Source organism: Hermetia illucens, chromosome 1 (assembly GCF_905115235.1).
Source record: "Hermetia illucens chromosome 1, iHerIll2.2.curated.20191125, whole genome shotgun sequence".
Taxonomy (NCBI): domain Eukaryota; kingdom Metazoa; phylum Arthropoda; class Insecta; order Diptera; family Stratiomyidae; genus Hermetia; species Hermetia illucens.
In genome coordinates this window covers 55,857,912-55,883,094 of record NC_051849.1, presented here as the reverse complement: position 1 = coordinate 55,883,094, position 25,183 = coordinate 55,857,912, and the positions used below count along the sequence as shown (strand labels likewise).

The following is a 25,183-nucleotide window of genomic DNA, read 5'->3' as shown; positions in this document are numbered from 1 at the left end:
ACGCTACGTACGTCCACGAAAACTGAATTAATATAGTCCGTAAATGCGTTACCCTGGAACGATGTGAGATACGGTCGAAAATTGTCGGCTGAAATTTTTTTATAAAAAAAAAGAAAAATGAAAATTAATCAAAGAAAATGTACAATGAAGAACTTTATGAATATTTTACGTGGAACACATAGAACATCACGATTTTTCTCCCGATTATCCGCCCTATGACCACCTGCACAATCACCAATCGTAAATCTGGGTCGAAAGCATTCAAGTTGAATTTGGATATTTTCCGAGAAATATGGAAAAGAACAAAATGAAGGAAAAGAAAGTTGAAAGCGATACAGAAGTGTTTGGCAAATTTTGAAATCTTAATAGAAAAAGTTTTGATAAGAGCACATTAAATATTCTGTAGACGAAACTTACCGAGGAGTCTGTTTGCATATTTGCGCGTATTCCTTTTGATATTCGTTCATTTTCGTCACAGGATCTTTTTTCGCCTTGGCCTTCAAGCGCTCCGACAATTCGGAGACTGGAAACCATGTTTTACCGCATACTACGTGTTCTTCGAGAGTATCATAAACGAATTTATATTGATCCTGGAAAAAAAGATTTCCGGTTATGTTGTAAAATGATACGGAGGAGCCATTCAAGTTTAATATTCACAGCGGCAACCCCAGAATCACAAAAAAAGTAGGAAGGAAATATCTTACCACATTTTCTATGAGTCCTTTTCGTGATTGTCGCAATTTCTTCAAATACCCGAATACATGGAAGCAATCCTCTTCTTCTGCCAACTCCAAATTTGCATCAACGGCAAGATACACTCCCGATCGACCCCCGCCGTCACTGTTAAAAAGGGGAGCATATTTGAATACTGTGTCGACACATAGTTGTGGATACCCAATAAAAATTGCATTGCTCTAATAGAATTGTCTGATAGTTGCACTTACTTGCAATGCACCAACATGGGGCCCTGCATGCTATTTGGCTTAATTATGTTACCAACCACAGCACGAACTCTTCTCCGAAATTCGAGGACTGCATTTGAAAATGGACACGTATGTGAATGCCATTCCGTATAGTGGAATTGCAAAATGAGACGCTCCTCGGTCACAACTTGCTGAAAAGGGAATTGGTTTTTCCTCGTAAGCCTGGTTATGGGACTTTGCATTAAGGATATTGAGCAATTTACCTCCTCATTTTTCTTGTACAGTCGAAACGTTCTAATTTGAAAATTGGCTAATTGTTCCTCTTTAACTATGTTTATATGAATGTCGCCGTATGTCTCGTGCACTTCCATGTTCGGTGGCCAGTACTGAACGCACATTACCTTTGGACAATTAATTGGAATCAATTACTGATGCAGTTATATGGAATTTCTATTAAACTAGATGGAAATTGGTCAAAGGAGAAGATAATTATTTTGGTTATAGGCAATTAATATCAGTCATATTAGGGCAATTTGTGTGGAACCAATAACCAAGAGGTCAGGTGAGAAATTTGTTCATATTTGTATTGGTTATATTCCTATGTGCCCTAACATTGTGGTTCTTTTATGAAACTGCTTCATCGAATTTTGAACCTTTGCTTATTTTGTACTTTGTAATTCACAATTTTGTTTCATGGGGATCAGCACTGTATAATATGCCCTGGGTTCCAGTTTCTTATTCGTTCAGGATACTCGTAAACTGGGGAAAGAATGCTCTCCATTCGATGTCAATAGCAGTCTCAACAGGAATATTTGCTGACACGGATTTGTACTGCACTGTTAGCTAGGGAATATAGAAGCGGTTCTTGGTGCTTCTGTTCCTCGCACATAATTTGAGAGAATATTGCATGTTTCACGCTGGGGATATAAGAACACCCTTACCTTAAAACCTTAAAACCTCAAACCTGAAAGAGAAATGGAGAAAAGTACATGTCCCCGCCTCGCGTATATTGTGGGGCATCTCATAAAATAAAGCATCTCATGAATAAGGCTACTTAAAAAAATCACTACCAGTTGTATTCCAGATTAACATTCGCTTTATCCTTATTAGATACGAAGTGCAACTTTTTACTTCTTTCTCTACCTCGACATTGCTAAGTCTGCATTATGAAAAGAGGTTTCCTTCTATTTGAAGATCTACTGGAAGTTAGGTGGAGGACGGTGAAAGCAGGGGCATAAGTGGTTTAGTCATCCGGGCATGAACTTCTTCTCCTTCACGTTTATTAAAATAGCGTATTTTCACATTGCAAAGTGGGTCTGTGGACCAAAAAAGTTGCTCTCCAATTGATCTGATTCGATATCAATTGGACCCTTCGTTTATTAAAAAAATAAGTCGGAATACTCGAACTTGGACGCTTCGGGTATAAAGGTTTTGTGTTCATCTCGTGTGAAAAATTTCCATTCAAAAAAATCCTCGGCATATCCAACTCCACCATTCATATGAGTTCACTTTATATGATGAAGACGCGTATGACGTCTTAGATTGCGATAAATTAACGTAAAATACAAAATTTTGATATTCAATAACTAAAAAATTGTGTATTATATTATTAGTTATAATGGTACCAAATTCGTAATTCTAGAATGAACTTTTTATGTTTTTTTTTCGGTAAATTTCTAAAATATGGTTTTATGCTATTGTTAGTTTTATTTGTGCAGTTATGGAATGGGATGTACTTTGAAGTCTAGATATAACGAGTCCTATTACACTTTTCAGGGCATATATTTGGAGCTATTTGTCCCCTATGTTTCACCCAATATCAGAAATAAGACCAGTACTGATCAAGCTATTTCATTTGGGCTACCCCACACGACCATATTCCGTGAAAAAACACCACCATCTCCCATGTATGGGGAGCCGGTCCGATCGATGCAGAAAGTGCGAAGAGAAAGGCCATATTGCCAAGGAATATAATAGGGACCTCGAATGCATATTGTCGAAAGAAGCAAATGCCAGGAAATGCACGAAGGGGTTGGCTGCAATGGAAAAGTAGGGTTCATTCAAATAAACATCAATCATTGCAGGGTCGCTCAGGATTTACTTGAGCAGATCACACAACAGTCTATGATGGCGTATGGGTTACAAACTCGATTGCTGTAGCGATGATATGGGCTCGTGGTAGGTAAGCTATACATCATGAGTCAGTCGGCCAGTGATTTTGTGTGAAGGTGATTGTCGGTGATTTTAATGCCTGGACCCTGGAATGGGGAAGCGGAAAGTATAATAGCAACTTTCAGAAAATAGGGTCTGCTTCAATTGTAGACCTGACCATTGTTAGCCTTGCCTGATGCGTTGTATGACCTGGCACGTTAGCGACGACTACACATATAGCGATCACCAGGCGGTTATCTTTGAACTAAGGAGACAGCCACACGGTAGGCAAATAACATACCCAAACCCGAAAGGAACATCAGGCTTGTCCGTAAAAGCACTGGTGAGCAGGCCTTCATGGAAGTGCGACAGGGCCCAACCTACTAAGGCTGGCGACCCAACAGAAAAAGCTTCCCAAGTCATACAATGTATCTCTAACGCATCTGACGCGTGCATGCCTAGGAGATGCACATTCCCCAGTAGAAAACCCAATTACTGGTGGAATAGCGAATTGTCCGACTTTCGATCAACCTGCCACCGAACCAGACGAACGGGCCAGAGGGTGATAGGTAGGATTGATCAGGTGCAAAATGAACATGCATACAAGAAAGCCAGCATAAATCTCAAGCTGGCCACGCAGTGCAATAAAAGGGAATGTTTTAAGTAGCTCTGCGCTGATGTGGATGTAAATTCGTAGGCAGCGCCTACGAAGTTGTGATGGGACAATTCAGAAACGGCCATCTTCGCAGATCCCGTGTTCTACTTTCTTGTTGAAAATCATTCAGGAGTTATTCCCACTGCAGGATTAGGGTGCAGGCACCATTCAGATAATTTTGGATGTAACGGCAATTCAGGCAGTAACCATAGACGAGTTATTGTAGGTCTGCAGCAGAATGGGTGGCAACGAAGCTCCTGGCCCGGACGGAATACTGAATTGGGCCCTTAAGCTCGCTATGAAATCCAGACAAGGCACATTCGCTGAGTTGTTCGAAACGTTCATGTTCGAGGAGAAATTCCTCACAACATGGAAGCGGTAGAAGTTGGTACTGACTGGCGAACCTCCAGGTGAACCATCCTCCTATATATCTATGTGTCTTTTAGGCACTATAGGAAAGATGCTGGAGCGGCTAATCTAAATATATTAGACTGCTTGATTGATACTTGCTTGGCTGAAAGTGCAATTTATAGAAAGGGTAGGACCACGAAATATTGCGTGGAAGTAACCTTGGATGTGAAAAATACATTTAATTCGGCCAATTGGAACAGTAAAGAAAAGTCCTTGGCGGCGATTGGTGTTCCCACCTATCCCGCTGCAATTGTGGACAGCTACTTGCAATAACGGGCGCTCTGATGTAACACTGATAATGGACCTCAGGAATATGTTGTCCCCGCGGGTGTCCCGCAGGCACCTTACTGGGCCCACAACTATAGAATATCATGTACGACGATAATCTTAATCTAGGTACGTCAACGATGTGTCACTTGTTGTGATTGCAAGACACCTAGAAGAAGCTGAGCAATCAGTGCTGTTAAGGCTTGGTTGGTTAGCTCTGGGTTGGATTTCGCGGAGGAAAAAACGGAAGCGGTCCTCCCCACCGAACGCCGGAAGAGATATAGCTAGCTTCGAACTAGCTTAGACCATGAAGAACATGGTTTCCGCATTTGATATAATGAACGTTTACCAAATTCAGAATTTTTCGAACTAATTTCAGAGTTTTCCAAATTAGCTTGAGAATTTTTAAGTTCAATTTAAGAATTTTCCACTTCAATTTCAAGTTTTTTTCAATATTTTATTTTTTGCCACTTCGCATAGGACTGGGGTTCTTTGAAAAACTTTGAAAAGCCCTTTTTCAAAGGCATCATTATATTTTTTTTGGGAAACAAATGAATTCTCTTCAAGCTTTACTGCTTTTTTTCATGGCCAATAGATTCAAATCACCAATAAAAGACGTGTCCGCACTTATCGATGCTAAAAGCGATCGAACCAGGGATGGATCTATCAGAGATTAAAAAAAGCTTTAAAGGATGAAAAATTCATGTTAAGTAGATAACTAATAACCGTGACAGACTTTCCCTTTCCCCCCCTCTATCGAGTGGAACTCAAACCGATACGCATCTTACTCCCAAAAATCATTTTCAAATTGATGGTTATTGCTTCTACGAAAGTCTGTGGTGGTAACGGAATACCTACCAGATCCCGCATTAAGGATTACCAGTGAACTAGTGAGATAGCCATCACGGCGATCTACAGCCATGCAAACTTTAAACTAATTTCTCAAACATTCGAGGACTTCTTACCACTTGCCGGAACAGATTTCTTGCCGCTGTGCACTTTCGTTGGGGATCCAGATTCATCATTCCCAAAGGGAAACAGTTGTGGAACGTGCTGGCCCGTACTGAGTTGACATCGTCTCATCTAGGCAGCCCACTTATTGGCCAGCAGATCGACGAAAAATCCCGGACCTGATTGGTTTTGGTGTAACTTACAGTAACAACAAAATCAACGAACTGGTTGAATTTTCGAAAATATAATATATAAGCGCGCATCTGCAAATCAACACTCGCTTGAAAACCACAGGTGAAGTAAGCAAAGCTATGTTGAAGTTCACCGAAATATGTAATCACAGGGGCTACAGAGTTTTCTAGCCCACGCCCTTGTATTGCCAGTCTTCCAAAATAAGACAATGACAGGCTCACAAATCTCCATACCTAATAAACAATTAGCCAGAGCAGCAAATCCGGTGTCGAGAGGCTTCTTCTACTGCAAGGCGCGCTTTCTTGACCTGTCGATTTCCGATAGGGTTCTGACTGCAAGATGTCGATTTAGGTTAAGGAGCATCACAATTGTACAGTGCTATGCACCAAGTGGAAAAGAATGCTTTCACAAGCAACTAAACGCAGTTCAGGAGAGATCTAAAAGTGACACTGTGATCGTGATCTGAATGTCAAGGGTAAAGGTAATAAGGGAAGGTTTATGGATTTCTGCAGCTGGTGACCATCCTTTTGTCACTCGACATTGAGAGGACTATTTTGCAGATCGGATGCAGATACACTGAATAACCGGCCTTAGAATATGAATGAGAGAATGAGCATTGGACTACCATCAAAAATGCTCTTTTCTCGGGTACCGTCGGCCAAGTCCCGAAGGGGCTTCAGAAGATCTGGTTGACTGGGAAATCGTGGAAGCGGATCGCTGCTCTTCATCAATTTCGAGAAAGCTTCGACAGTGTAAATAGGGTATACATTTGGCACGCTCAACGCGGGAGGGGCATTCCGGAGAAACTAATAGCCAGTATCAGAGTGACATATGATGACGCAAAATGTCACGTGCTGCATCGAGGTAAACTCTAAAAGGAATTTGAGGTCCATAGTGGACTCCGCTATGGTTGCATTTTTTCACCAATATCAGTTCTGCTTTTTATAGGTGATGTTTTTCATGCTGCCTTGTTCGGAGGACGTGGAAGAGTTCTACGGACGATGACATCTTTTCTCAAATACCCCGACTACGCTGATCACATCTGTTTGCTTTCACATCAGGTGATGGACCACGGCCAAGTGGTTTTGGATGTGGAACAAGAGGCAAGTAGATTTGGATTGAAGATAAATTCCAACGAAGCCAAGGTTCTCAGTTTCACAGGTCATCGTACTCTCCCTATCTGTATTAATGGGCTGAGTATCGAAGACGTCGATCAAATTGTATATGCAGGAAGCGTGAATTCTGCCGATGATTGACGGTTGCACGGACCTTGATATCGTTCGAAGCATTAAAAGCACTAGACCTGCTTTCGCCACCTTGTCTAAAACATGAAAATCCAGTTATTTCAACACCAAGATCAAGTTAGGCTTTTCTGTGTTCGTGTTCTTTCAGTGTTGCCGGATGGAAGTAGCATAAGAAAAGTGACCCCCACTGTCACTCAAAAGTTCCAAGCTATCTGGAACACCTGGCTGGGACGTATCATGAGAGTACGCTGCCCTGACACTATTTCAAACAACGAATTTGACCAGTGCCTAGGCCTGTCATCCGTGGCTGATCGGAAGGCGGAAGTAGCATTTAATAGGTAAGACATTAAGAAGGAGCGGTAATGGAATTGCTGGCTACGCCAAAGAATGGAATCCATTTTCTCAAGATGGCCGACGAATGGGACGCCCCAAGCACCCTTGGCGCAGAACAATAGATAAGTAATGCAGGCGTCTCGGGAAGTTGTGGGGGGGCAGATGCTAGTCGGAGGTCTTTAGTGCATCCTAACCGGCTTGGGTCAACGTGCGAGAAGCGTGAGAAGGTCTTGTATTGAGGAAAAGGACAAATGGTTCCTGGAATCCGGTATAAGCGTAACTGAAAAAAAGCAGCCACACGGATACATCTTCTATTGATTTATATTCGTTAGTTGTATTTCTATAGGGACAAGTAGAATAGTTGAACTAATTTGGATATTAATTTTTTTCGAGTTATCATTTTTAGATGAAATGCATAATCGCTCACTGTTCAGTCAGCAAAAAATCTTTTCTAAAAAAGCAGAAACATACCTTTGTGAAATCGAAGGTCTTCGTTAGCATAACTATCGCACTAACATTCTCTTGCCAAACCATTTTCCAAAAATCGTTAACTGTTTCTTCTGTTGGACCCTGCGTTACTATGTAAGCATTTGGTTTAAGTAAACTCTGCAGAAAGTTGAATTAAATTTAAATAAAACATTGAAGTAAACAAACCACTTTAATCCTTTTTACTCACATCAATATAAGACGCATTTATATAATCTGAATCCGGCACACCTGGTATTTTTTCCAAAACTACTCTATTATAATCGTACGGAATGCATTTTTGATTTTGATTCTTTTCAAGATTATTTTTTCTAGTAGCATGTCTACACGTACTTGTTTCAACTTTAACTGCAGTCTAGGATTTAAGGGTGAAAGAAGTACTTGTTAAAGGATTATCTAAAAGAGATTCGCTCGTGCTCATCTTACCTGAAACTCCAATTTGTATAAAACTGGGAATTTTCGACGTTGTTCACATAATTTAACAAAGTGGCGTAATTCTATCGGTTTGTCCGGTATTGTCTGTGAAAGTGAGTTGTTTTCATCTGGAAATGGAATGAAGAGAAAAGAAAAGAAAATACATCAGTACGGAGCTAGGGGTTATCTGTTAAGTGAGTTCCTGAAAAGTCAATAAGATAAATAAGAATATCTGCTAACGCATCATATGTTACGAGTATCTCATCTACTGTGGGATGCGAACCCCAGGCATGAGTGCAATAGGATGTTCAGCCAATTCGGCTATCGTATCGTTCGTCGTCCATAGTAAGATACACAATAAAAAGTACAGAACAAGTAAAGATTTAGCAAATTAGTTACGCACAGGATGGCCACAATTCTTTGATGTCCATAGTGAAAGGATTATGAAGCCCATCAAAGAAAAACGAACAATAAGGGATGACATTTGAAACGGAGGAAATGAGGAAATGGGTGTGGAAATAGTTTGACGTGTTATTAGAAAATGTGTCTTCTATGGTCGATCGCAAGGAAGAAAGACATGGGTGAGAGAAGTAAATTGAAAAAAGATTTCAACGATAAAGTCAAAATAGATATGGTTCAGATATGTCTGGGAAAATATTGTGAAGAAAGTCTGGAAAAGTCTTGCCTAAGTTCCTAAGGAGATTATATATAATATAAGCTGATGCAGTACGTAATCTGGTGCTGGTGTTTTTGGTGCGTTTGCTTCCTGTACTTTTCGAGTTCACCGATTTGTTGGTTCTCCCAGGCTTCATTTTTCTGTCTGTGAAGTCGCCTCTCTGCTCTGCGCAGTTCATGATAGCCGCATTGTTCTGTTCCGTTGCTAACTTATACATATCGTCGAATCAGTCGTTCCGACTCTTTTTGCGACTGGAGCCAAGTATGTTTGTGGCCGTTTCAATGATAATGTTCTCCAGGTGTTTGTGAAATCATTTGTTGATGCTTTATCTCCAGGACCTATAGTGGCTGCGGTTATTGCGGCATGCATTTTTCTCCTATACGTGTTGCGGAGGACTTTTGTTATGGATAGTTTCAGTGGGCGGTGATGTTATTCGAATCCGGAGCACCATGCCAACAAGATAGTGGTCCGAGTCTATATTGCCCCCCCCCCCCCCTATATGCCTAATATTCATCGAGGCTGAGAGATGGCGGCGTTCGATTAGTACGTAGTCAATTTGATTAAAAGTGGTCCTGTGTGTAGAGACCCACGTTTGTTTGTGGGCTGCTTTCTGTAATCGTATCCCCTGCATACGGGCTCCGTCATTACTTGGTTGCTAAAATCTGCATATCATACCTGGGGCAGGTTTTGAGGGTTCGTTTACTACTTCGTAGAAGGAATCCTCTTCTGACTCTGCAGTCTCCTTTGTAGGGGCATGAACGTTAATGAGGGTTATATTTCGAAATTTGCCTCGCAAGGGCAGAGCGCATAGCCTTCCACCAATATTTTCAAAGCCGATAACAGCAGGTTTCATTTTTTGGCTAACTAAGGATCCTAGTTCTAGCACTAGTTTACTGGATGACCACTATAATATATGATGTAGTGGCTCTTCTCCAGGAAACAGGCATATCTCTTGTGAGGCTGTCATATCAGCCTTATATTAAGACAGGGTATCGGCTAGCTAGCTGCTTGGCAGATCCTTTTATGGACAAGGAGTACACCTTTCATTAGAAAATGCGGTAGTAAAGCTGTTGGTGGAGCATGCGTTTCACAGGTCTTATGCTCCATCGTGGATCCCTCCACCCTAACAATGAGTCTTAAACAAAACTTCCGTTTAGAGTGTAACACTAAAGTTGTGGATATAAGAAAACCGTTTCCTTTTACTACTAAAATTATTGATTAAAAGGCAAATATGTATATTTCGACGACTAACTGTCTCCTTCTTCAGTGTTTAAGTTTGGATCCGTGGAAATATCCACCCAACCCGGGGCACGTTTTGTAGCTTTGTAACGAGTTGTTTGTCCGTAGGTGCCCCAGCCCTACCCAACTTCAATCTGGAGGACCAGTTGATATAATTTGTCCCGATTTTACGGACGAGATACACGTCTACATTTTTCTCCGTCTGTACATTTTTGTGGTACTCAGAGGTGGCGGTGAGGAAGACGGGGCGGCAACCCTGTCGGCCAAACCAAAACCAAGTGGCCGAGGAGAACCTCCATAGTGGTGGCACCGGGAGACGCTGTACTCACTTTGGTTTGCCGGCCGTGATGCAGTAGGCGAATGCTCCAAAGGCCTAATTAGCGCGATCAGACCAGAGTCTGCACGGGGACTCATCTGAAGTGGTAATTGGCCACGAAACCTTACCAGGGGTATACTGGTACCATGGGAACCGGAATAGCTCCTGGACTCGGTTATTTGAGATAGGCCCCCTAGTGGGAGTTTCATGGGGGTTGTGGTTATGCTCAAGCGAGAAGAGACCTTCGGGCCTCAGTGTGGTGTTGCGTTTCAACACGGGTGCTGTACTCCTTAGTTCGGTAGAGATTTAGGTATGTCTTGCATCCACCAGTGTGAATGCTAAGCCATGCACTTGGTATAGACTGGTACCGTTGCTGCTTATCTCAGCGGGGCTCTGATTGTGCTCACAAAATCAATGCGTGTCTTAAGACGACCGTGGGATTAAGTCGCAAGGCAGGTGCTCACGTAAAACCCTCAAGGACTCAACTGTACCTTTTTGTTAGTAAAGATGCTGCTAAAAATCACTACATGGAGGTGGAGATAGGTTTTGGTAGTAGAGCCGTTGATGTTGGTTCAGTAGGAGTTAATAGGAGCAGCACTTAGGAAGATTGACACCTAAGTGCATGGATGTCTAAAAATGCATGATCTTGTAAACCGACTGGTTCGTATATTTTCGCATTTTTTATTTGTTTTTATAATACTAAGTTGTTTAAGGACGGATTTTCTGCAAGGTGCGTCATTTTTCGAAGGTAAGAATGAATTTGTTGGTTTCAGCATCCGGCTATTGTAAAGGAACAAGAATTGGATTTTCGAATATGCGCGTGGTCTTTGATAACATATAACCTTGTTATCCCCTGCGGCAAGAACATAGTCGAAAGTTCAGGCCACTTTGTTCCACAGACGGTTAGGGGCAAGAGTGTCGATCCTTCCTAATATGTTTTCTGTCGATGAAGAGGCAAATGGGTTGCTGAAAATTCGGTTGAAGAGTAGAGTTCCGAGGCGATGAATTATTGACTGGTGTCAATGCCTCTCCCGATATGTTTGCTTCTTGAGCTTATACCTGTTGTGTGCGCGGAGATAATGATTTTCGCATCTTAGGTTTAGCTCGTTATCAACTATCGAAGTAGGAACAAAATATTTGAATTTCCAATGGTATACTCCTACAAATCTTGAGTTTTTCGGCTTAACTTGCTCGGTTGAGCCGTTATTATTTTTATTTCCAATTTCCCTTCGTTATAAATTTCTTAACTTTCCACGGACTTTTCTAAATTTTAATTATTCCCTGCCTAGCACAGAGGCATGCAAACCGTGTAGGCGAAATACTTCAGTGGAGCGGTCCTACACAGTCAACTTTCGCCTACTTTGCTGCTTCTGGGGAGATTATGGTCAAACACTACAGAACGTTACGAGGCTGTCTTGGTCATTTACCAACTTCTACGACCACTGGAAATGCACCTAATATTCATTTGGTTCCATGGCAGTGAATTTACAAAAGATAGTCTAATCCGACTCCAAATTTTGTTTTTTTTTGGTTGGCCGAATAGAGATGACATCAGTTTCTCAACTTTGCTCCCGACTAAGCTCTACATGCTGTCTTCATTTCATTCTTTCCCTTGCAACCTTATGCAGCAGAGTTTCTTATATTTTTGTGAGTAGCGTACCATGACGTTTGTTCATTGTTGGAATGTGGTCTTTAGGTTGGTCATGCCAACTGAAGTCTTACAGATATCTCTGGAACTGCGTTTAGGAACTGGGAACTGGTTTTTCCCTTCTGTGGTGAAGAAACAAGTAGTTTGCGAGTATCATGTGGATTGGAAACGGGGGACTGTAAAGAGGTGCTATGCCCGCCCGTCTCCAATATTTTGCTCTTTCTCGTCTCAGATGTCATACATGGGGGTAACCTTCCCGTTGTGATCATCATGATGTATTGAACAGACGTCTTTTCTTCGTTTTTATGATGAGGAGCTGGTAGCGAGTATTTGGTTGGAAACGGGGATGTGTAGCGTGAGGCTGCGATTGGCTGCCCTCCAATACATGGTTTCTGGTCAACTTTCTGACTTTAACCAGCGAAGACAACAGGGGTCCACGAAACCAGCTATTCCTAGTGGTCCACCTTCATTTTGTTACCGAAAGAGTGGATTTTCGCGTGCTCACTTTTGATTTTTGCTAATTTTATTTCTGTATTCTACGACTCATTTAATTTTTCTACTAGTCCGTTTTAAACGTTTCGGAAGTTTTGGTGTTAAGATGACACCTTGCCTCACTTCATTTTCTTTCTTTTTGTCTAGGATTAACTTTTCCGCTGTAGTTGGTCGGGATGTAGGTTCTTTCCTTTTTAAGGTTTTGTGTAAACCAAAATCCAGTTGGTTTACTGTCTGTTTGCCATACACTTTTTCTCCAAACGTGATTTGACTGACATAAATTTGTGTGGAGTTTAAAGGGAGGCTTCCCATACATTCAAAGGGGGAATATAAAAATTGTGTTCTCTTAATGCTGGCGTGTAAGGTATCAAATAAAATGTCTCGATTAGTACTTTCACAGGCAGATTAATTTCTATAATACATAAATTAGAAAATGAGAGAGGTGGGGGACAAAATGTGCAAACTTAAATTGACATTTATTTGCGTAAACTACCCAACCCAAACTTCTCAAAAACATCAAAAACTTCACAACCTAAAAATCTGGAAAATTTCAGGGCGATGTGTTTATATGAAATCTTGGTCTCAAAATATCTCCTATTCCGAAATCTGCTCAAATAAATTTGATAATACTATTTTACCTACTTTTCAAAATTGATCAGAAAGTTTTCTTTAAATACATCTTAAGACCATTAAATTGCATAGAGGACAGTATCGCGCATAATACTGAGAAAGTTTCATGGAAATCCTGGCCATTAGCTTCAAAAATATAATAGCTCAAACTTAGTTATTTCGAATTTACTGCTCATTGTTGGCCAAGCATCCAAGTTGCAAAAATTATATGACTTATTTTATTAACTTTATTTGAACAGGTATCGATGTGGAGGGTATTTCGGAGCCTAGGCACCATATAGTGGCAGCCCCCTGATTTTTTCCAGATTTTTCGGTTTGGTAGTTCCTGAGAATGGGTTCGTTAAAGAAATGACCACTTTCAACCCCCCGCACTCCCCACCTTTTCAGCAAAAGTCAAAACTAATACCGGTTGCGAAAAGTACTAACCGAGACCTTTAATTTGACATCCCACATGACTATATTTGATGAAAAAAAAATTTACACCCCCCTTTTGCATGTATGGGGACCCCCCCTTAAATTCGTCGTAAGAGGATGTAACTCACTATATGCGTGAGCGTTCACAGTTCCCACCTTTCTACCAAATTTGGTGTCAATCGCTATAACCATCTCAGAGAAAAATGCGTGTGACGGACAGACAGACAGACAGACAGACAGACGGACAGACAGACAGACAGTAAACCAATTTTAATAAGGTTTTGTTTGACAAACAAAACCTTAAAAAGGAGATACGGCATGCGCGAAATATTCTCGAGAAGATTAAATCCGATCCAGAACTTACGGACCTTAAAGAAAGTGTCAGTCGGATCAAACGTTCTAAAAAGGAGATCTGATGGCGGAGTTGAAGAAGTCTCCGGATAAGATGGCTGAACATTTCCTCGGTAAAGTGGAAAAGTCTTTAACGGGCACAAATACGGGGTAAAAAGCAGAAGATTGTGATACAATGTAATGACATTGATGAAGTCACTTCAAAGGAGGTAACCGCAAGGACCTAGAAAAACAGTTCGGACCACTCGGTTTGCACGATTCCGTAATCAAAGGACTCAGGAACAGATATGGAGACACGCAAACGGCAACTATGAGCTTACTGGTTGAAGCAGTGTTCAAACTGCTGGCAGCTCGTAAAGTAAAAATAAGTTAGGTCGTTTGCCGACTAAGAGAACAAGTGTGTCTCAAGGGCTGCTTCAGATGCCTTCGATTTAGCCATTTAGTGGTGCAATGCATCGGTGATTGCGATAGGTCAAAAGGTGCAGAAAATGTACAGACAAAGGGCATATATTCAAAGAGTGGAAAGCTGGCCCTGAATGTAAGCTTTGCAAAGGGAAACAAGTCGGAATACCGGGAACTCGGTGCTTCGGGTAAACAGGTTTTGTGTTCATCTTATGTGATTTTTTGGTTGTATAGGTCCTGATGACGATACTTGTTTCCCTTTTTGGAGCGCACATTTTGAGTCTTCATTCCCCTGTGTTTCACTCAATATCAAAAATAAGATCAGGTTCGACAATTCTAATCGAGCCCATTGATTTGATACCCCACTTGACCACACTCTGTAAATGTAAAAATTATACCCCCCTTTCGCATATATGACCTCCCCCCCTAATCCCAATGCAAAATGATGACAATGATTCAGTCGTTTGCAAGTTAATCGGGTGTGACAGATAAACAGACGGACAGACTTGAAACCGTCATGAAGTGGATGTAGGACTTACGGTTCCCTCAATTCCCTAAACGAAAATCTAGTTCAGTTTCTTCCAGTTTAGGCGTGAACTTTATTAGCGTCTGATGAGTTGCCTCTGCCCTGCGCAATTCATATTACTTTGTTTTGTTTTGCTGGTTTTTGATTCCCTTACTGGTAAATGGGTTTCCTTATATTTTAGGGAAATATCTGATAACTGTTAAGCTAAAATGAAACTTCCTGAGCAACTGACGTGCCTGTGCGTCTACAAGCGATGTTTGCACGATTTCCACGCTCTCCACTTTGTCCTTGGTAGGGGTTGTAGCTGATATTTTTGTTGCTTGTCAACCGCTTGTACTTTTGGTAGGCAGTGCAAAAATCCCACAAGAGGATATCTCGCTCCCATAGGGAACTAAAGTTGCGAAAGGTTTGTGGTCGCAATCAATGATTCATTTTCTCGGAACTTTCCTGGTCCAACTGTTTTGTCACGAATGTACACCCTCGTCCATAACCGCAGCAGCATAAATCTGATTTCATACTAATGTTCATAGTAACCGTGAGGTCTGTTCATGACTTGGGGGCCGATTTCAGATAGAATGCTGACTGCGATATTTCGGTCTAGATTGATAAGGATTCCAATAGCACAGGGCTGCTCTCTAACGCTACCAAAGAGAAGAAGGCTTTTCGATTTGAATAAAAAGGTGGGGTTTTATATTACCTTCCACGGATGTGTCTTCACACAGTCTTGGAGGCCATAACGACAACGGTTAGAGGTTTATGAATTTCTATCGTCTCATCATTGGTGGCATACATTTTCTGACAAAGGCAGTTTGAATTCAGGAGATTAACCCATCTGGAAGACGATTCCTCTTTGCTTTATCTTCCATAAGAGCATTGGTTTCAAGAAATCTTCCATTCCCTTAGAGCACTTCATGCATGTTGTTGGTGGTGATCTAGGTTCGGAGATTGTTTTGTTGCCCCTCACAAATAATCAGTTCGTTGGTGATATATTCTTAGCAACTACTAATTCATTGTCCCAATTATGTAACTTAATATTTAGCGAAGGTTTCCAGGCTTTTCCCGACGGCAAGCAATCCTTTTTTTAATTAAATTTAAATAGGATTTTAGTCGAATTTGCAAACCCTGCACTCATTGAGAACTTTACGCCCAGGCAATGTATGGACAGGATTTAAGGCTTCATCAAATATTTAGGTTAACATCCCATTTAAAGAATCTTGCCTACTAAATGTCAAGGGTTCTCAAGAATAAATTCGTCCTAGTTCCAGGATATCGATTAGAACATTTTTCCGCACGATAACTTGTTACCTTGCCATAATCGAAGGCGGCCGTCAACATCTTGAAGGCCCCATTTTGGTTACAGAAGGTGTTTATCTGCTTTGTATGTATCTATGTTCGGAAATGTGTTTATCTACCTTCACGTGCGTAGATTGCGATGTATATACTTAGATGATTGCTTGCAAAATCGATTAAATTCTTTATGCTACTGCGAAGTAAATCACATTATTGCCTATACGCTCCAGGAGTCCATTAATGATTACACTCCAGTAAATCTGTTCGAAGCGATTACCGAAATAGAGTGTTTAACGTGTACACGGGAACAAAAGGAGTATAAATAAACCTTTTTCGGTTATAGAGACACAGAGTAATCCTTCAACGTGATACCATAGAATATATATGAAGGAAAAGAACGAAATACAGGAGGAAGACAATAAAGGGATGATTGAAACGGAATAGCACCGAAGGCAGCAAGCGGACGAGCTTTATGTAGTTCTATCCAGTGGCGTCAGAGCTATCGTCTCAAGCCCGAAAAAATCCTGCTGTTGACTTTCTAAAGGACTTATCGATTTTCCACACCCGACTGCTCGATGGGTAAACATTTAGACGACACAAACAACCTTTGCCACCGATTACCTTTATCTGGAACATGAATCCGAAAAGATTGCAAGATTCTTTGTCATCTTCAATCGTGAGACTTTTCTTTCCTACCGAAATGACAAAGTGAAAGAATATTAGGACAAATTTAGAATCAAACATCTACATAAAGAAGAGTTTATTGTGACGGGGTAATATTTAAGCCGGATACATCGTTACCGGGCTTATAGTTGACAGATTTATGGAGGGAGGATTGTCTTCCGTTTTCTGGTAATCAATAGAGCCTTAAAGGCGGATTTCGCAAGGGGATTGTCCCGTGAGTGGATGCCTTTTGGAAAAAGGATAATGGATTGCTTATTCCAATTATGGGGGGAGAAAATGATAATCATCAACTTAATTGAAAAACGAAAAAGAGGATGCCTCCATTGTTTGCTGAGAGTGGTGTGGCTTTTTTAAAAAAATCATGTGTCTCTTGCGGAAGGATATCTAATCAATTTTCAATTGGGAGCTTTCCTTAGCATATTATCATGACTCCTCATACCGACGGCATCAAGCCCATTATTTTTGATTACGATTAGGAGAAAAAATTATTATAGTCCTGTGAGTTAAAATTATTCTTATTTAGATGCTTTTACATAACTTTTTAACTTAACCTTTAATTGACAAAGAAAAACCAATTTAAAAGTGGAAAAACGGGATTTGAAAGCTAGGAAAGTCATAAGTGAATATTATTCAAAAATATTGAAAATAAACTAGAAGACTAGCAATTTAATGAAACGGTTCTTTCTATTTAACACACAATATTAAAATAAAAAGAAGAAACCTTCCCCTTTTGCTTTACTAAAACTTTTTATTTTTTTTTTGGGTATACACATTCTCGTAGTGCGGCAGGGTTCGAATCCTAGCACTGAGCAAGGCGACTAGCAGTTGCCAAAATAAAAAAGTTAGCAAAGTCAAAGGAAACGGTTTCGGATTTTTATTTTAACTGTAGACGCTTCCACTTTGGCAGTATAGAAACAAACAAGGAACTTTGGCAGTAAACTCTACCCGAGGTTCAAGACGTACTGTTTAATCTAATTGTCAGTATGCGCCAAAGCCCCCGGTGTAAAAGGTAAAATGAAAACCAGGGATGGAAGTGGGTCTGATTATTTGGTAAGAAGGGTTTATCCCCCTTTGGTTACCACCGTTAACAGCAGCCAAATTTGTGGTTTGAGCTAGGGGATGCGGATCCAATCATTGATTGACAAGATAAGGAAGGGAATCCGACAAAATTGGTTTCAAGCTGGATGGTCGTGAATCGCAATATTTAGTAGGAATCTGTAGTATGTATTGACAATTGTTCCCAAGTTTTTAGGGGGATGTCCGTTTGGGTATAAGTGCAGGGGGAAGAGAGAAAGGTCGCCTAAGAGGTGGAGACAAAGGTAAAGATAGGAGCTATCGACTGTATGAAGCATAAAGGATTGTTCTTTTTCAGGGTCGTGGGTATACCTATTGAGGCAACATTGACAGCCTTACTGACATGGGAAACAATGGAGAAGTGTGAGTTCATAGACACTTCTAGATTAATGATACGATTGTTTTGGGGATGGGATGGAATGCATTTTAAGGGATTTAACTTCGACGTCGTTTATTATTTTGATCGTCATTTTCATCTGCTTGCTTGTTTCACTACATTTCTTCGTGGGGATGTAGAGTAAAGGGTTATCAATATATGGTTTACTGGTTGATAAGTTGATGAAAAGTTTCTATTTCTACACACCAATCCCCATTACTTCAAATTTTTTGAAATCAAAAATGATCATTGACTGTTTGTCAGTTTACTATTGCATTGCTATGCATATTTCAATGGTGTTGCACGATTAAATGCGTTGTTTCTATGCGGGTCGGTTAATAGTTAGTATGTATATATGCAATGTTATAAAATAGTCGGATTTTCACACAAAAACCGTAAACTGGGACTTTTCTGGTTGCGCTCGGGCGCCCAAATGAACGACTGCTGCAAGGAAGTAGTTGGAAAGCCGATTTTTCGAGAAAGAGAGGAGTTTGGTGGCTTTGAAAGAGGTGAACCAAGAATACTAACCACTAGATATTCGTCTCCCGTAGATTCGGTTGAAATAGAATGGTGGAAAAAGATCATTGCGCATGTTCGACCGTCTTCGATATGTGAGCGAGAAAAATTCCGTGGTCTGATGTTAGCACCGAGTATGTCATATAGTGCATTGGTGTGTGGCTGAGTTTTGAGTTTTCCTGCACTCCATGGAGATGTGAGTATTTTTTTAGTAAGGTTAAATTGGAGGGAGATTGTAGCAAGAAAGTTCCGATTGCGAAATTTCTTAGGCATTATCAAATGAATTTCTGTTAGACCTTGACTGTTGGATAGTCATTTGTGGAAGCGTCACAAGAGGGTTCGCATACTCAATCAGGGCGCCATATTGACGGCGAGACTGCTGATTACTATGATCTTTTGGAGTCTCCGATGCAATGAGATTAAGGGTAAACCTCATGTTATTTGCACTATCAAAACTGGAGCTTGCTAAATTTCAATTTTGATCAGGCTTGACGGCAGGAGGTGGGAAGGGAGGATTCCCCGGGCCCGGAGTTACGTTGGCTCCGAGCAATTGAAATTTTAATGAAAAAGCGATAATTAGATCCACATAATTTTCACTGCGGGTCTAGTTTTTTCCCATTATTTTCACCTCGAGTTCGGACATTTCAATTGTTTAGACACGCAATGAATCGACTTTAAAAGAAATTATGAACAGATCATATTATAATAATCTTATATAAACTGTCCTTGAGCTAGCGTTTAAGAATGCAGGTTTTCCTGCTTGTAGTAAAAGGCGCTCATAAATTCGCTCTAGACTTTATTTATTATTAACGAACAATAAACAGAGGAAACTCCAGTTACTTATTGTCCTCAGGAGGAGGAGAAGGCAAGAACCTTCACCTATGGTTAAAACTACAGAAAGAAGGGAAGTTTAAGGGACCAAACTGATGTGAATTATAACTTCGACAAAGTCTAGGATTGGGAGATCCGAGGAAAGTTTAAGCAATGTGCATCAATCCGCGGAGGCGGGAAGTGTAGTTCACATGACTAAAGTGGAAAATGGCTGAATTTACGTCGTATCTTTTCAATGGAAAGACAGTTACTCGAGGGTATAAATCAGAGGAGGAGTGAAGTATGAAGCCCGATAAAGGCATCAATCGAGCATAAAGTAGTGGATTTCCAAGCGGAGCTTACTGTCAAAAGTGACTCCGTGGTCTTGAATGGAGTTCTGATACGATAAGGAATGTTCGTTGAGAGAGTAATAGAGAAAGTAAGGAGCGAGTAGCACATAGAGCATAGCACTAAATAATTAGCAGAGCACCAATGAACCAGAGTGTCCAGATTTGATTGACGCGAGACACATTCCATAAGCGACGATATAGCGGAAAACAGCTTAATGTCGTCGGCATTGAGGAAACAAGGACAAGTAAGGGGTAGTAAGGACCTCTGTGGGGAGTCAGAGGAGGTAGAGAAGGAACGGGATGTACAGCCATCAAAAGAGATGCAGTAGGATCGGTTGGAAAGGTAATAAGGAGGCCATGAAACAATTGGTATGGAAACGCTGAGAGAGAAGAGTTTGAACAGAAGTATCTTATGATTTACTGTGTCGAAGGCTTTAGCAAGGTGATTGTAGATGTATGCACATCCCAGTGTGAATTAAGACATACGGCCACAAAGTTTGTAAAGTCCAGTAGGTTGGAGACAGTGAACCTAGGCTAAATAAAGCCGTGATACTCTTTCACTATGAGGTGGTCACAGTAGGTGGATAATCAGTCGCTGATATAATTTTCCAACATTCTGGAACAGGAGGAGAAGAGTCAAATGGGACGGTTATTGCCGACAAGAGTGCGATAGCCACTTTTGTGGATGTTGATGATGAGAGCCTTTTGTTGAAAATAACGGAGACGGGAAGGAAAATGGACTGACCAGTTTTAAGCAAAAAAAATTTTCGAAGCCCTTCGTAACCGGGTCCAACATTGACGTATTGCTAACGTATTTGGCAAAGAGAAGGAAAGGAGGAGAGTAGTAGGAGATTCGGGGCAGACCACTTATACTGTGGAGGGGGAGGGAACGTTGACGCAGGAAAAGTAGTGGCAGAGTAAATTACAAGATGGTAGGTAGAAGTTCGCAGAGGAGCTAGAGAATTTAATGGAATGAGAACACATCTGGGCGGTATTGCGGGAGTTGCGAATGTGGAACCAGAGAGGTTTCACGTTTCTTCAAAAGAAGTTTCACTTCAGGCAAATCAGCGACAGATCAGATTTTTTTCCTGTGGCAAGCGATGGAAAACTGTTGGAATATGGCCATCAGTTGGAGGAACAACCTGAGAAATACTGTCTACCTTCATTCAGATCTCGCATGCGGCATGAGATCATGGGCTGCACATCGAGTCGCACTGGCCAAACGACAATAACCATGATAGGAGACTATAACTTTGGAACCGTTGAAAATTTCTCCTATCTAGAGTCGAAAATCCAGGCAACAGAACCTATTTCCGCTTACAAAAACTGTTTCGCTCGAAACGTCTCACCATAGGGTCAAAGCTCTTACTGTACAGGACAATAATCTTGCCAGTCTTTATGTATTCCTCGGATACCTGGAAAAATTGCCAGGAGGGATATAAATTGATGGACCCCTTTCAAAACAGGGTTGTCTGGAGTTCTTTGCTAAGGCAGGGGTGGACCGGGCACCGGTTGTTACACCGTTGATGATGATGATGAGATGGTCTTCAACACTGACCAGATATTCCTTTCTGGACTTAAGTATTTGAGCGAGAAACGCAGAGTTTTGAAAAAAAAAAAGAAAGGAAGAATAAGGAAAATTTGAGTAATGTGGGCTATAATATGAAGCATCGCACTAGCAGGTTTGATGGAAAGCCGTCCGGGTACGTAGAATGCCGGTATCACATTTAACTAAACAGTCTACATACTTAGCACATATATAATATGAACTTAATGCGAACGGAGCGATCGCGCACCCAAATATTTTGACATAAAAATTCCACGAAAACTCTATATCTGATGCGCCGAATTTCCGATTTGTTTTCATTTTATCTTCAATGAGACTGTACTTCAGATTCACTATGACCACTCTGAATGTTGTGCAAGCGATAAGCTTACAGCAGCGCCATTGGCTCGAGGGGAACACAAACATGCATGACGACCGAAATTCAAATCCGGGCAATAAGACTGAGAGGCCAAAAAAAAGACTGGAGTGATATTGCGTGCTTTTTGTTGTTGCAAAGGTGATAATCTACTTTCTACTTTCCTAATAATCCTAGACTGCATCCAATAACACCTCGAGAGCCTCATTGAAGGAGAGCAGACTGACTTCCGTTTTAATTCATTGTGGAAATATATTTGGAGTTTCGATTACCAACTCATCTACTTTTCGTCAATTTCGACACTACACCATTAAAGTTGTGTTGAATAGTCTGTATCTCTAGGAGGCGTCGTTTCTTCCGGGAACGACACTGAAATTGACTCGCTCTAAATATTTCCAGCACTAAATCTGCTTTTGCTGTTTTGTTTGAAATCTAGAAATGTAGGTATTTTAACGCTGATATCAATTTCAGACTGTTCTGAGCTAATATTTATTCTGTATTATAATATGGAAATAGCACATGGAAAGTAATTTCCACTGATACTCAAAAGCCTAGCCCAAGCCTTCAATAAAAAACGTCTGCATTGCAATGCATGCAATTTCGAATGAAGGGTTTGGTTGATGCTCAGGCCCGTTACCGACGGATATGTTGATGGGCAGGTGGAATTGACAGTGGATAGGTCATACATTAAAGAACCGCGATAACGTCATTATGGGTTATGCCATCTCAAGTCTCTAGTCAGTTGGCTCAGAAACACATAACGCGGAACGGTGGAGGAGGAGTGCCACCTTATCGGCGAGACCCGGAGGACGCATTTTTGAAAACTATTAACGATAGCACGAAGGCATGGTTGACGCAATATACTCCATTCAGGGAAAACTGGCAATCGTTTTTAACTACAATTTAGTTAATTGAAACATATTTCTTTCTCCTACGTAGTGGGAATACCCTTTGCTCCTGGAAATCATTTGTGAAACTGTATGTAAAGGATTTCAGCAAACAATTTGAACCTCACTTTAGATTGCATATCTATTGCGTTTTAGCATTCCGTCTTTTGACATAAAATTTCAGTATAGGTTGTAAAAAAAAATCAGTCCAGCGGATATCACCAAATAAGATTATGCAAATTGATTGACGGTTTTTATTCAAAAATGTAAAAAAGCTGTTTTTCTTAATGGCGAAATATCCAAAAATATGTAGAAATTATTTTGAGTTCAACGCATCCGTAGCTTGCTGGAGAAGATCAGTGCAGACTTCCCGAGCCTTGAATAGGTACAGTTGACTGAATACAACTGTGGGATGGCGTATTTGATAAGCAACAATAAGTTTGATAAACGTACACATTTCCAAAGTTCATAGCGGGGAAGGTGGCTTATCTTTTCTTTGCTCTTACTGGAGATAGTGACGGCATCAATCGTTGATTATACCACCAATTTACGCTCGATAGAATTGATGAACCAAGCGTTCTTGGCAAGATGGCGAAACGCTCATATTTCATTTCCTCCATATCCATTTCCCCTTATTTTCTTCCCTATCACCTCACCTTACTTTCCACATTTCACCAAGTTTTGAACATGAAAGTGATGAGTTTCTGTGAAAAATGGACTTCCGTCTACTCATCTAACCTTGAAGAGCTTGAAAACTTTTCAAGGAAGCTCATCTAATGTGCAACCATTAAGTGACTGGTAAACGTAATGATGGAAACTTCGTTCTCCTGATAGACGCTCGGGAAGTATTATTCATATCACATATCAGACTAAATACTTTTTCGACTTTCAAGCCCTTTAAGAACACGTAACGCCTTCGCTCTGAAATGTGGCTCCTGATGCTGACTTGTGTATATATTGTGGTAGTAGGTATCGCCTCAAGTTTTAGATTACATTAAAAAGGTGGAATATCAGAAATCCTCCAAGGTTGAGTGATGCCTTTCAATTATTTTGAAAAATCCTCTCTAATTAAACGCAGTCTGTAAGTATTTTGTGTAGCAAGTTCTCCCAACTGGATTAAAATCGCCATAGTGCGATTACTGAGAAAATATAAGAACCTGGAGAGCTGCGTACGCAAGGAGTCCTATTAAGAATTAAAAGTGTTGACAGAATTTTTCTTATGAATGGTAGAGTGTATGTATGTAGTGTGTTCTAGGTAAATTTAACATTCATAAAGGTTGTCCGATAAGTAATCGATTCAATATTTTAAAGAGTTTATTCTGAGATGTCCTTATACAATTTTATTGACCAATTTTAAGTTTGCAGGGAGATTCTAGCTAGGTCAATAGTTTTGTTAATGTAAATTATTATTGTCAAAACGTGAAATGTGTGTAGGAGCAATCGTCATTTGACATGGGAGAAGATGAGAACATTTTCTTAATAAAGGTGGTGAAGTGGATGTTTTCCTGTTTGCAAAACTATACTCAGTTCTCAGTTTTGACTTTTCGCAATGGTTGCCTATAGTAGTTTTGGCCTCACGGCTGCATCTTCCATTTTTTTGTTTTACGCAAAACCTTATTAAAGTCAATTTACTCGAGGTCGGCTAAAATTATTGCCGCGAAAGTTGGTGAAAGTATGCAGTTTGTGAAGCTCTTTGTATGCTTTTGTGTTGAACAGGGTATTTCCCATTCATGTATTAGGAGGAGGGGGTGAAATTTTCGCAGGATGTAAGGGGCTTAACTAGTATTTTTTTAGAATTGACCCAAATTTTAATATTGTACATTGCCCTTTCTTTGGATTTTCTTCTGTACAGTTCTTTTTTGAACACAACAATTCTGTCCAATCCATTTACTTTAAGGTCCCATTGACCTATTTTATAAAAATTCCTCCAAATAATTTTAAATCTCCCCAACCCACCTCCAGTTTATTCAAATCTGCTTTTATATAATAAATTTGTCTCCTTTCCTTTTTAAAGTTCCGGATACTTGTTTGTCTCAATTTACTCGGAAGTGGCTAAACTTATAATAAAATTTGGCTATGATTTTACGATGAGCTAGAAGAGGAGGTGAGATCAAAGGTTCTCAGCAGTGTAAATTGGTTCCCACAATGTAGCACACAAGCTAGAAGACGTCTGCTGAACCAACACCAACAGTTCTGTAACCAAATCCTATTTATACCCCCCTCCTTCCGTGGTTTTTGCTAGGAATTCCTCCTTAACGAAAAACTGTAGACAGGGAGGAATGAAGGTGAGCCTCTGTTCTGAGTTGGAGGTTTGTAAAGTGCTGACAGTTCTAACCACTGACAATCAAATTGACCACGTGTGTATGTGAAAATTTATAGGGGATCAATATGCATAGACCTGGATCACTATCTCGTTGGCACATTGTTCTGGTATCGAGTACCCTCCTCGAATTCCCTTTTACAATCGGAAGAGAGTAAACACTGAAGCGATTCATGCAGGGAAGTGGATGGCGCAATAACTGCAAGTATTAAACGACAAATCAACTTCACAAT

General features: G+C 40.6%; 1 protein-coding gene across 4 annotated transcripts in view; it reads right to left on the bottom strand.

Moving 5' to 3' along the window:
- Positions 1-25,183, bottom strand: part of LOC119651862 (receptor-type tyrosine-protein phosphatase U) — a 214,432-nt gene that overhangs the window by 19,679 nt on the left and 169,570 nt on the right. For all 4 annotated transcript variants that reach the window (XR_005249501.1, XM_038055672.1, XM_038055683.1 and 1 more), the window contains 9 exons: positions 8,040-8,155; positions 7,804-7,968; positions 7,599-7,733; positions 1,187-1,324; positions 945-1,114; positions 705-840; positions 418-590; positions 170-246; positions 12-88 (listed from right to left, as the gene is read on the bottom strand). Coding sequence is in view for 3 of the 4 variants with exons in the window: in XM_038055672.1 (XP_037911600.1) it covers positions 12-88; positions 170-246; positions 418-590; positions 705-840; positions 945-1,114; positions 1,187-1,324; positions 7,599-7,733; positions 7,804-7,968; positions 8,040-8,155 (1,187 nt within the window). In the remaining variant the exon portion in view is untranslated. The remainder of the gene's footprint in view (positions 1-11; positions 89-169; positions 247-417; positions 591-704; positions 841-944; positions 1,115-1,186; positions 1,325-7,598; positions 7,734-7,803; positions 7,969-8,039; positions 8,156-25,183) is intronic.